At 38.6% G+C, this 11,713-nt stretch overlaps 1 protein-coding gene across 1 annotated transcript; it reads left to right on the top strand.

Moving 5' to 3' along the window:
- The first annotated feature begins 8,786 nt into the window (after positions 1-8,786).
- On the top strand, positions 8,787-9,516 carry LOC138150249 (histone H1.4-like). Its single transcript, XM_069073676.1, has one exon. The coding sequence runs from the start codon at positions 8,836-8,838 to the stop codon at positions 9,487-9,489; it is 654 nt and encodes a 217-aa protein (XP_068929777.1). The 5' UTR covers positions 8,787-8,835; the 3' UTR covers positions 9,490-9,516.
- The last annotated feature ends 2,197 nt before the right edge of the window (positions 9,517-11,713 follow it).

Below are 11,713 nucleotides of genomic sequence, written 5' to 3' on the forward strand. Positions count from 1 at the left end.
GAGTTACAAATTTTCTCCCCATTTTCTCCCCAACCCCCCCCCCCCCCCCCCCCCCCCCCCCCCACACACAGGATATCCCCTCCTCCAATCGGCTCTGTCCCATATTTTCTCCCATACCCCTTTGGACTTTTCCAGTAGGACATGGTGGATCTCTATGCCCCAGTGCCTATATATCTTATTTTCCAATTACATGTTAAATAGTATTAATAATAGTACATATATATGTAAATATTTGCTTTTAAAACTTTAAATTCCAGATTCATTCCCTTCCTCCCTTGTCACCCACCCTTACTGGGAAGATAAGCAATTCAGTATAGGTTGTATATGTGTAGCTAATGCAAAACAATAACATAGTAGATATATTGTAAGACACTGACTATATTTCCTTCCCTCCTATCCCACCTCCCACTTGTTCTATTCTCTACTTTGATTCCATCCCTTTTCAAAAGTGGGTGCTTCCAACTTTCCTCCCCCAGCCTGCCCTCCCTTCCATCATCTCCCCTCTCATCCCCTTCCCACATACTCTCCTGTAGGGTGATACCCTATTTAGTGTGCATTTCATTCCCTCCCCAAGCCAAATTCAATGAGAATAAGGTTGGCCCATTCCCTTTTGCCTTCCTATTCTTTCCCTCCATTGTAATCATTTTCCCTTGCCTCTTCTATATGAGATAGTTTACCCCATTCTGTCTCTCCCCATCTCCTCTCATAATATTCCTCTCTCACCTCTTAATTACACCTTTTAAGTATCATCCCTTCCTGTTAAATTGGTCCTGTGCCCTCTATCTATGTATACCTGTAAACATATATACACACATTCACATATGTATTCATATGCCCATATACCCTCATATATATACATATATAGACATATACATATATATATTTATATTCCCTCCAACTATTTTCATTGACAAAAATTTCATCAGTTACAATTATTGTTTTTCCATGTAAGAATATTAATAGTTCAACTTTGATAAATTCCTTATGATTTCTTTTCCCTGTTTACCTTCTCATGCTTCTCTTGCCGCTTGTATCTGAATGTCAAATTTTCTATTCAACTCTGTTTTTTTCATCAAGAATGCTTGAAAGTCCTCTATTCCACTGAAAGACCATATTTTCCCCTGAAACATGATACTCAGTTTTGCTGGGTAGGTGACTCTTGGTTTTAATCCCAGTTCCTCTGCCCTATGGAATATCATATTCCAGGCCCTCAGTGTAGAAGCTGCCAGATCCTGTGTTATCTTGATTTTGTTTCCACAATATTTAAATTGTTTCTCCTGGCTGCTTGTAATATTTTCTCCTTGATCTGGAAATTCCAGAACCTTGCTATAATATTCCTGGGAGTTTTCTTTTTGGGATCTTTTCAGGAGGTGATCGGTGGATTCTTTCAACCTCTATTTTGCCTTCTGGTTCTAAAACATCAGAGCAATTTTCCTTGAGAATTTCTTGGAGGATGATTTGTAGGTTCTTACTTTGATCATGGCTTTCAGGTAGTCCAATAACTTTTAAATTCTCTCTCCTGGATCTATTTTCCAGGTGAGTGGTTTTCCCAATGAGATATTTCACATTGCCTTCTATTCTATCATTTGTTTGGATCTGTTTAACAGCATCTTGATTTCTCATAAAGTCATTAGCTTCCCTTTGCCCCATTCTAAATCTCCTCATTGAACTTTTGAGATTCTTTTTCCATCTGGCAAACTCTCCTCATTGCCTTTTTGAGCCTCTTTTGCCAATTGAGGTATTCTGTTTTTTAAGGTATGATTTTCCTCAGTCAGGCTGTTGACTCTCATTTTGTAATTTTCTTGCATCGTTCTCATTTCTCTTCCCAATTTTTCCTGCACTTCTCTTATTTGCTTCTTAAGGTCCTCTGTGGCCTGTAACCAGCTCATGTTTTCCTTTGAAACTTTTGGTGCAGGAGTTCTGACTTCACTGTCTTTCTCCTGTTCCATGCTTTGCTCCTTTTTGTCTCCAAAATAGTAGTCTAATGTTGGAATCTTCTGTCTGCTTTGTTTCCTTTGCCTGGTCATGTTGCCCCTCAGTCACTTGACCCCTTGGCTTTTTGCCACAGTAGGACTCTGCCACCAGACAGGGGAGGTTTTGTCCCAAACGCTGGGGTTTTCTCAGCTGCCAGAGGTATTAGATGGGTGCTCTCTCTGAGGTCTCCACATGCTCTGGCAAGCTGGATACACACCCCAGGACCTCCACCTTAGACTGCAATCTAGATCCAAGCAGGTTAAAGCAAGAGCAATAACCCCTCAGACTGGTCGCTTGGTCCCCTACACTCTGTAGGCCAGGAACTGAAGCTTCCACATGGGCTGGCTGGCTGTGCAGGTGTCTCAGCAGCCTCTCACCCTGGGAGCAAAAGGCCATCATACTCCCACTTACTTGGTCCCAAAGTCCAGATTGCATTGACCTCTCACTTTGTCCTTTGCATCTATGTGTTGATAATTCTGGAAAGGGCCACAACTGCTGCTGATCTGGAGTCCCTCCTGCCGGTGGCTGGTCAGACCTTCCCTGGGGCTAAAGCCTGGGCTTAGCTCCCAGAGCACTGTGGTGGCAGATTGATTCCTGCCGGGCTGTCCTCAGAGGGAGGTTAGCTTCTCTGTGTCATTTTGTGGGTTCTGCAGCTCCAAAGTTTGTTCAGACTCCCTTTTTTACATTGATTGGGGAAGGTGGAAGCCGGAGCCACTCAGAGGTCGTGCTTCTACTCTCCCATCTTGACTCTGCCTCTGCGGATGTGTTTTTCTTTATTTTCTTGCATTATTCTCATTTCTCTTCCTAATTTTTTCTCTACCTCTCTTACTTGATTTTCAAAATCCTTTTTGAGCTCTTCCATCACCTGAAACCAATTCATATGTTTCCTGGAGGCTTTGGATTTTGGAGCTTTGACTTTGTTATCTTCTTCTGAGTATGTGTTTTTATCTCTTGGTCACCATAGTAACTTTCTGTGGTCAGATTTTTTTTTTCTGTTATTTTCTCATTTTCCCAGCTTATTACTTGATGTTTAACTCTTTGCTAAACTACAGTTTTGAATCCAGGACGGAGAGTGCACTGTCCCACACTTTAGGGGTTTTGTGTAGCTGTTTTCAGAGATAATTCTAGCAACCTGTAAGTTTTCAGTACTTTCAAGGTGGTATGATCTTACGAAAGATGTGTTTACTACTCTCCTGGTCTATGCTCCAGTCTGTGAGCGACCACAAGCACTCTTTTCTGCCCTTGAACTATGACCAGGGTCCCGATACCACTGGGGTTGCAAGCTCTGGTGTGGTAGTGCTTCTTCTCTCTCTGGGACTGCCACCCAAGACTTTGAACTGGATCTGAGTATGAGCAAAGCAACAGGATACTGCCTTAGTGCTAACAAACTAGCAAAGAGACAATGGTAGTCTCCTTCTGATCATTGTTCTGTAATCTACACCCTTAGTGTCTGAGAGCTCTGGAAACAGGTGTTTCTCCTGCTGCTACTGCTGCTAGTTCAGTGACTCCCAAGGTCTGTGTTAGACTGTGCCCCATTCTCACACAGGTGACAAAGGTCTCACAACAGACCTTTCCTCCTGACCTTCCAAATTGGCTTTGCCTAGATATTTATTTCACCTTGTCCTTTTGTGGGTTCTGCTCCTACAGGAATTGTTTTAAAGCATTGTTTAAAGGTGTTCAGAGGAGTTTTGGGGAGAGCTCAGGCAAGTTGCTGCCTTTTCTCTGTCTTGGCTCCACCCCCTTTCAAATATCCACCCAGTTTCACTCTAAAACACATCTTTCCTAAGATCATACCAGCAAAGATATCGGTTCATATATATATATATATATATCTTTAAATGGTAACACATTTCATATATAATATCAAATATTGCATTTTTTAACATCACCACCTATCTCATCAGAAGAGTCTCTATTTGGAAACTGCTGAGCTCACAATGGTGGATACAAGTTTCTTAAAATTTTAATTTTCACTTGAAATCTTGAATTTTATTCCCAACAAGTACTGTCAGTTATTTTCCTTGAAATAACAGGCTTGCTTTGTTTTTTGGGAAAATGTATATCAAATATCCAAGCCTATGTAACGATAGTTTGTCTGTGAATTGTTCTTTCAAGTAAAAATTTTTCATGAAAAAAGTAGCTGAGGAAGTGCATACATATTTTCTATTTCAACACATACAGAATATTAAAAGGATATGTACTCAAGGGTTGGGATTTAATAAAATGAATAATTTTTATTGCTTCATCAAGTTCATTCTTCAATGAAACTGGCATTTTAAATTTCTTGTTTGTTTGTTTATTCATTTGTTGTGTCAGAGTGCTTGGTGGTGAAGAACAGGATGAGACTAATATAGTTTGGTGCTATTGTCTTGATTCATGCTAAGGCACCAGCAGTTTTACTTAACAATGCTTTTTTTTTTTTTTTACCACATGGAAATGTCAACACAGTTGTTCTAGGATAAATTATGAGATTCAGAAAAGGCATTCAGCACTTAGAATCTTTTACTGCCACTTGTGTTTGTTGCCAAGTATTCACATAAAAGATATTCTTTGATGATTAGTTAATGCTAATATGAGAGAAATAAAAACAAAACAGCAAGTTTAATATTGTCTGTAGATTCTTCCAATTGTAAGGCAAATTCTGCATAGAAGATTTTAATTTAGTTTTCATGTTTGCAGCTAAATCTCTAATTCACACGTCATGTAAACTTTGGAAGATTCCATTGTATACCCATGAAAGTGAGTATACATGAGAGCGGAAAAGGCAAAAACGTCTTAGTATTATTATAAAAATAGTTCTGATCTCACAGCGATCTCACAAGTGCTTGGGGTGTCTGTGTTTGTAATATCAGTTTGTGAAATCAATTTGTGAAACCAGTTTGTAAAATCACATTTACTCCCCCAGCCTCAGAGCATTAACTCTGCCCCTTCCCCCTGCCAGCACTCTGCCTAGCAACAATTCACGGAACTGTTTATCTCTGCTTGGTATAATAACAAGCTGCACCTATGAATCCTTGACTAAACCATCTATAAACTTTTTAGCTTAGGCAAATGTTATCTCCCCCTAGTATAATGGCAAGCTGCACCTATGAAGCCTCCAAAGCACTATCTCTAAGTTAACTCCTCAGCCAATTAGGCACATCCTGAATCCCCATTAGCCTAGGTTCCCAACATCCATCTTGTTAAACATGACACTGATGGGTGGCAGACTTAGGCATTTCTCAGTCAGTCCTGATCACTAGCTGACTTAGTGAGGTTTCAAGCCTAAAACCACACCTCCATACAGTCGTTACACGCCCGCAGCCCCCACCCCTTAGGCTATTTCCCAGTGAATTATGGGCAATACGACTGAGCAATAGATAATAAAAGTGCTTGTTCCTTTAAGCACTGACCACTCCTTAACTCCTCCCTAATCCCACCCTTACTTACCTAGTTAGCATAATTGACATCTGATTTACTATTGTAACTCTTTATAAACTATACCTATGACTTCTTTAAGGTTGCAGGTTCCCTAAGAACTCACGCCCGCTGTAAAGTGTAACAATAAACTTTTACCAACTTGACTCAGAATGCTTGAGCCTATGAAATCATTCCAGACTGCCCACTCAGGAACTCTGGCCATTGGAGCCCCTGTAACACCTATTCTTCCTTCGTCAACAGTACCCCACAAAGGTCTCAGGGACCCTGGACCACACTTTGAGAACCACTTGCCCTAGGGTGTAATTCATGTGGAGCAGGTCACTTAAAGTCATCCATAAGTAGCTAGATATTCACTTATTCTCTCCTCACTTATCCAGGGTATCAACTCCCTATTGTCGTTTTTTTTTTTTTTGTTGTTGTTGTTCTATCCTTTCCAGTCCAAAGCTCATCCTCATATTTGATAAAATAACAGCAACTCTCATCAGCAATGCATTCTCTTTGTTGTAGGTACATTGAACCTGAAGTCCAGAAGACCTGAGTTCAAATTTGACCTCAGGTACTTATTAGCTGTGTGACCCTGGGCAAGTCAATTAAGCCTGTTTGCCTCAATTTCCTCATCTGTAAAATGCGCTGGAGAAGGAAATGCAAGCCACTTCAGTATCTTTGCCAAGAAAATACTCAAAGGGGTCATGAAGAGTTGGACATGACTGAAAAATGGCCAAATTATCTCCAGTCATTTCTTTCTTTGATCCTTCGTTGTTCCCTAATATATCTTTAAAAAAAAAAGCAAAAACAGAAACAAAACTCCATCCTTTTTGTTATCCTTAGATTTCCTTACCAGGCTCAGTTCATCATGAACTTTGGCAAACTTAATAATATTTTAAAGTACTATGTTATATTTGTATATTCACTCTCTATGACTTATACTTGCTTCCATTTTTAAAAACCTCAGCTGGTTCCTATATTCTTTACATGTTCATTTTCATCATTTCAGAAAACTCCCATTTTTTCTTTCTCATCTCTAGTTTCTTTTTCATTTCTAAAAAACTTTGGTTTTCAGAATTTCCTCCTTTTTTGAGCTAAATTTAGCCCATGGCATAAGATTCTTTCCCTGAAATTCTCCATTTACAAATCAAGGATATCTTTTCTCTCTGCTATCACAATCTCTAGGAAGGATAGGAAATTTCCTCCATAATGTTACCATTATTTACACCCTAGTAATCAGCTTTCTCATATTGACGAGAATGATCAAGATCTAGGCTAGAATTTTCCTTGTTAGTTTTTTCATCTTTTGAAGGATGAAGTTATGAGTAAGGTAAGTGTAAAAATTATAATTTCATTAATTAAAAAAAAAGCATGTTTTTTTTTTTCCTTTTTTGGTCACACATACACAAATTAATCACCCTTGTAGTATTTTGTGCTGATTTCAAATATAGCTTCAACTTTTGACTTCCATCTGTTAATTTCATACTAAGCATAGTTATATATTAAAATTTTATTTACTATATAAAATGACAGGAATATCCACCTCTATACTACATAATATTTGAGAAGATGACCAGGCAATATAAAACAAAATTGCTTTATAAAGGAAATTAATCTATTTTCTGTGATTAAGTTTTACATTGTAGGTTTTACAAGTTTGAAATTTTTCTTTCTCAGTTAGAGAGGACATATATAGAAATATTAAGGACCAGAAAAAGGGATTTTGAAAGATCTGAGAGAAGTTGGGAACAGATTAGATATAGGGGAGGAGAGACAGAATTAAAATGATTTTTCAAGTTTTAAGCCCAACAACAACAAAAAGATGTCAGGAGGAATAGCTGATTTTCAGAAAAGATTTTTGAATCTTAGTCTTAACTTCTAGATCCACATTTTGTAATGGCTGTTATCTTAGAAGAGAATTATCTTAAGAACAAAAAATAAAATTTTCTTTGAGTATTTCCTTTTTAAAAATTATTTTTATTTGTTATTTCTATTCTCTGGATGTCAGTTTCTCTTTACCTTGTAGCATTTTTATAGCTAAAGAAGAATTTTAAGGGATTCAGAAAAAGTAAAGGACTTGCCCCAAGGTCACATGGCCACTGGCTCAATTTGATTCACGTTAGTTTATTTCAGCAAATATTAATTCATCACTTACTACCTGGAGAATACTGTTCTCATCAGGGGCAGAGTTGAAATTAGGTCTCTTGACTATGAGTTCAAGGTACTCCCTATAACATTACAATGCTTGCCTTTTCAGCCTTCCTTTCCTCTGTATGTTCCTCTTTCCCAAAGGTCAGAATATTAATAAGAATGATTATTATTCATTTATTTTCTTTACTATTTACTTACTCCAAATCCAGTTTATCCACAAGACTCTGTCCAATTAGTTTTCAAATCAGAGAAATTCAATATTATTTTTTGGCCTCCAAATACACAAATCAAGTAATTGGGTTGATTTTTATTTTGTTAAGATCCCCTTATTGATTGAATGAAAAAAAGTGTAATTATAAAAAATACAAAGTGATAATCACCAAATATCATATTTTGGCCAAAGTCTGAATTAGTCAGACTGCTTTGCTTTGCTTTAAAAAGGCCTTTTTCTGTGTCAGCAACTCTAGAGCATCCTGAGATCACAAATTCCAAATGGACCCTGTTTTGTCTTTGCCCTCTGAGTGAGCTCAGAGAATACTACTCCTTATGTCAGCAAACCAGATGAGGCTTACTTTATGACCCTTAAGGATGAGACCCTTAATTGGAGACATTAACCAAATTTTTAGGAAAAGGTCGATAAAAGATATCTGAACTTAAAAGATGAAAGATTTTTTTTTTTGGATCAAGTGAATCAATACTTAAAAAAGGATTGGTGATAATGTTATTTAGTAGGAACACTAAAGGTTTCCTTTAGGTCCATGGGCTGCCTTCTAAGGAGTCTGTGTTACTTCCCTCATCTACAGAAACATTTTTAGCAAAACTCTGAATGCAAATAATTTGTTTTTTTAATAAATCATAGGCCAGACACACGAGGAATCATCTCTAAAATGTCACAAACCTTATCCCTTTAATTATTCATTTTAAATTTATAATGAAAAGAGCCAACTTTGATTTCTTGCCATTGAATTTTGCTCAAAGTTGCAAGTAATTTTGAAAACTTTGGATATCACATTTTATATTTATTAACTAGATAAAATGTATGTAAAACCTGAGAGGCCAGGGATGATTTTCTGATAAAAACTGGACGATTTGGTGCAGGAATATTTTGAGTTTGGGCTTTTTTTGATGTGTAACAAACACAATTTAGAAAGCAGAACAGAGACTACTGAGCCCACATGACCGGCTAAGCAATGCACCAATCACAGCACAGCCCTGCCCTATATATACCCCCGGGTGAAGGCCGTCGTTTTCTAGTTCTCAAAACTCTTATTTACTCTTCTTGTCTTTTTCTCTTCTTGTCTGATAATGGCTGAAGCAGCACCTGCCACTTCAGCTGAGCCCAGCCCTACCACGACTCCTGCGCCAGGTCCTGAATCTGCAGATAAGGCTCTGACGAAGAAGGCCAAGAGAGGCGGGCGGCCCAAGGCTTTGGGTGCCCCTGTGTCAGAGCTTATCACTAATGCGGTGGCGGCATCCACTGAGCGTAATGGGGTGTCTCTGGTCGCTCTCAAGAAGATTTTAGCAGCTAGTGGCTACGATGTAGAGAAGAACAACAGCCGGATCAAGTTGGGCTTGAAGAATTTGGTAAGCAAAGGTACTTTGGTACAGACCAAAGGCACCGGAGCTTCAGGTTCCTTCAGGCTAAACAAGAAAGCGTCTCTTGGCGAAACCAAGAACAAGGCCAAAAAGTCACCTTCACTTAAGGCTAAGAAATCTGCTAAGAAGCCGAAAAAGGCTCCTGGGTCGGTAACTGTCAGGAGCGTCAAAACTCCCAAAAAAACAAAGAAGCCGGCGGCGGTGGGAGCCAAAAAAACAGCCAAGAGTCCCAAGACCCGGAAAGCCACCAGACCTAAGAAAGTGGTCAAGAGTCCAGCCAAGAACAAGGCAGTGAAACCTAAGGGCAAGGTTGCCAAACCAAAGGCTGTCAAATCCAAGAAGGCGTTGCCCAAGAAGAAGTAAACTTAGTTATTAAATTCTTTCAAGAAAACCCCAAAGGCTCTTTTAAGAGCCACCCTAAAAATCTTAACGGAGAGCTGCTTAGCACTTTATGGGAAAAAACCTTGCCTGCTAAATTGAGGAATTGCTTGGTTACCTTTGGTGTGACCAAAATTTAGTATTATCTTGGCACTTTCTGCTATCTATTGAGTTATGGGTTTTGTGTACCACACTTGGGGTTTTTTGTTGTTGGGTTTATTTTCCTTTTGAAGAGCCCAGGATTGGTAATGTGTTAATCTGTGTAGGCAGTAGTTAAAGAAAATTCAGTTTAATGAAGTTTGTGTGGGAGGATTTTGGAATGGCACCACCAGGTAGAATGTTGAGTTGTAATTGGAAGAATTTTGTCGCCAGCTAGTAGTTCAATCTCATTTTACAAGTTTGTTTTTGGAGGGGGGAAGGTAGGGCAATTGGGGTTAAGTGACTTGCCTAAGGTCACACGGCTAGTAAGTGTTAAGTGTTTGAGGGTCGGATTTGAACTCACGTTCTCCTGTCTCCAGTGCCGGTGCTCTATCCATTGTGCCACCTAGCCGCTCCCTCATTTTACATATTAAGAAACTAAACCACAAATTCAGGTTTTTATTAAGTATCTTGTGTATCTTCTAGGTACAGGGGAAATGAAGATGGAGTTTTCTGCTTTTTAGCCAGTACCAATTAAAAAAAAATTCCTATCTAATTTTTTGTCTATTCCTATAAAGAGTGCTTAGTTGTAGCCACATAACTTCTGTGTGTAGGTGGATTCAACATAGGCAACTATTTTAAATTAATTTTTCTGTTTATTTTTTGTAATTTGCAGAAAGCATGATTTATGAGTTTATTTTGTATCTTGCTATTTGAAGATGATGTTTCACATTTTTAGTTACATTGTAGGGTTTTTTAAATAAAATGGGATTGCAAAAAGTAATCTTCTTTGCTTGTGTTTATTCATTATATGTATTACCTCATTTGATCTTCCTGACAACTCTGCATGGTAGGTGGTATTATTCCTGTTTTACAGTTGAGGAAAATAAGGCAAAGAGAAGTTAAATGACTTGTCTAGAGTCACACAGCTAATCTAAGGCCAGATTTGAACTTAGTTCTTTAAAATTCCAGGCCCAGTACTATGTCCACTGTGCCCCCAGCTGACTCAGTGGTATCTTGGAGTAGAACATGCTCAGTAGGAAACATCATGCCCAAGAAAGCAAGCCCAGAAAATCCATTTTCAGAGTGAAGGTGAGCTGTGAAGAGGAGTAGGCTCAGGGATTTTAGCAGGGGACATGTCCAGTAGATAAGGAAGAAAAATGTGTAGATATCATGGGAAGAGACCTGGGGCTTTTTAGTAATTGAGATGTGAGTTGCTTTGGATGTGTGCATTGCTTATGTGTATACCTCTCTATACTCTGTGTATTTGCCCATTTTCCCCACTGTTGCTCTCTATATGAGATTGCACCCCAGGTTAAAGGGAGTGATGTGTTCTACCTCTTACCAGGCTATTTTAGTAAAGGCCTTTGCTTTGCCCTAATTCTATCCTCTAGCTGTTATTGAAAATAAATGTATCAGTGGAGGTTTGTGAGTTATGTTAGGAGTGTGGTCCCATAGAACCCCTTGAATCTGGGGAAGTCATTCTCTGGAGGACCCTATCTGTAAGTGTATTATAGGGGGTATGTTCAAATGGGATACTGTCAATAAACTGTTTTTATAAAGACTTTCTTGTTTCCCTTGAAATTTAACTTTCCCAAAATTACAAATGTGATTTTCAAAAAATCTTTGGGATTTAACAAGATGGCTAGGACTGTTGTGTCATACCCTATACTCATTTTAAGAAATGCTTATTTGAATTATGGTGGTGGTGGTGGTGGGGAAAGGTCTATACAATATGATGGTGATAATATGGGGCAGGAACTTCAATGAACAGCTCCTAAACCTCTACAGCTTTCCTCTGCCTTTGTTCCCTTTGATTTTAGTTGTGGGTTTATGTTCTACCACCAACACCCAAGAATAAAAAGAAATAGGGCAATGGGACTGGGCAAATTCTGTATCTAAGATCACATGTCTAGGTTCATGACCTTTCTTCCCTTTTTTTCTACATCATCGGTATCGCTCCCACTCTTTCCACTGTAATATATTACATATGATCAAAAGTGAACAACTGTTTATTGCAATTAGCAGAAATTCCAGGGTTCAAATTACATTTGAATCATATACATTTGGG

Source organism: Petaurus breviceps, unplaced genomic scaffold (assembly GCF_028583685.1).
Source record: "Petaurus breviceps papuanus isolate PSGF00001 unplaced genomic scaffold, PetGlider_PUasm1.0 90865, whole genome shotgun sequence".
In the NCBI taxonomy this organism is placed as follows: domain Eukaryota; kingdom Metazoa; phylum Chordata; class Mammalia; order Diprotodontia; family Petauridae; genus Petaurus; species Petaurus breviceps.

Bases quoted from the DNA above. Each gene is read 5' to 3' on its own strand.
- LOC138150249 (XM_069073676.1), top strand. From the start codon at position 8,836: ATGGCTGAAGCAGCACCTGCCACTTCAGCTGAGCCCAGCCCTACCACG.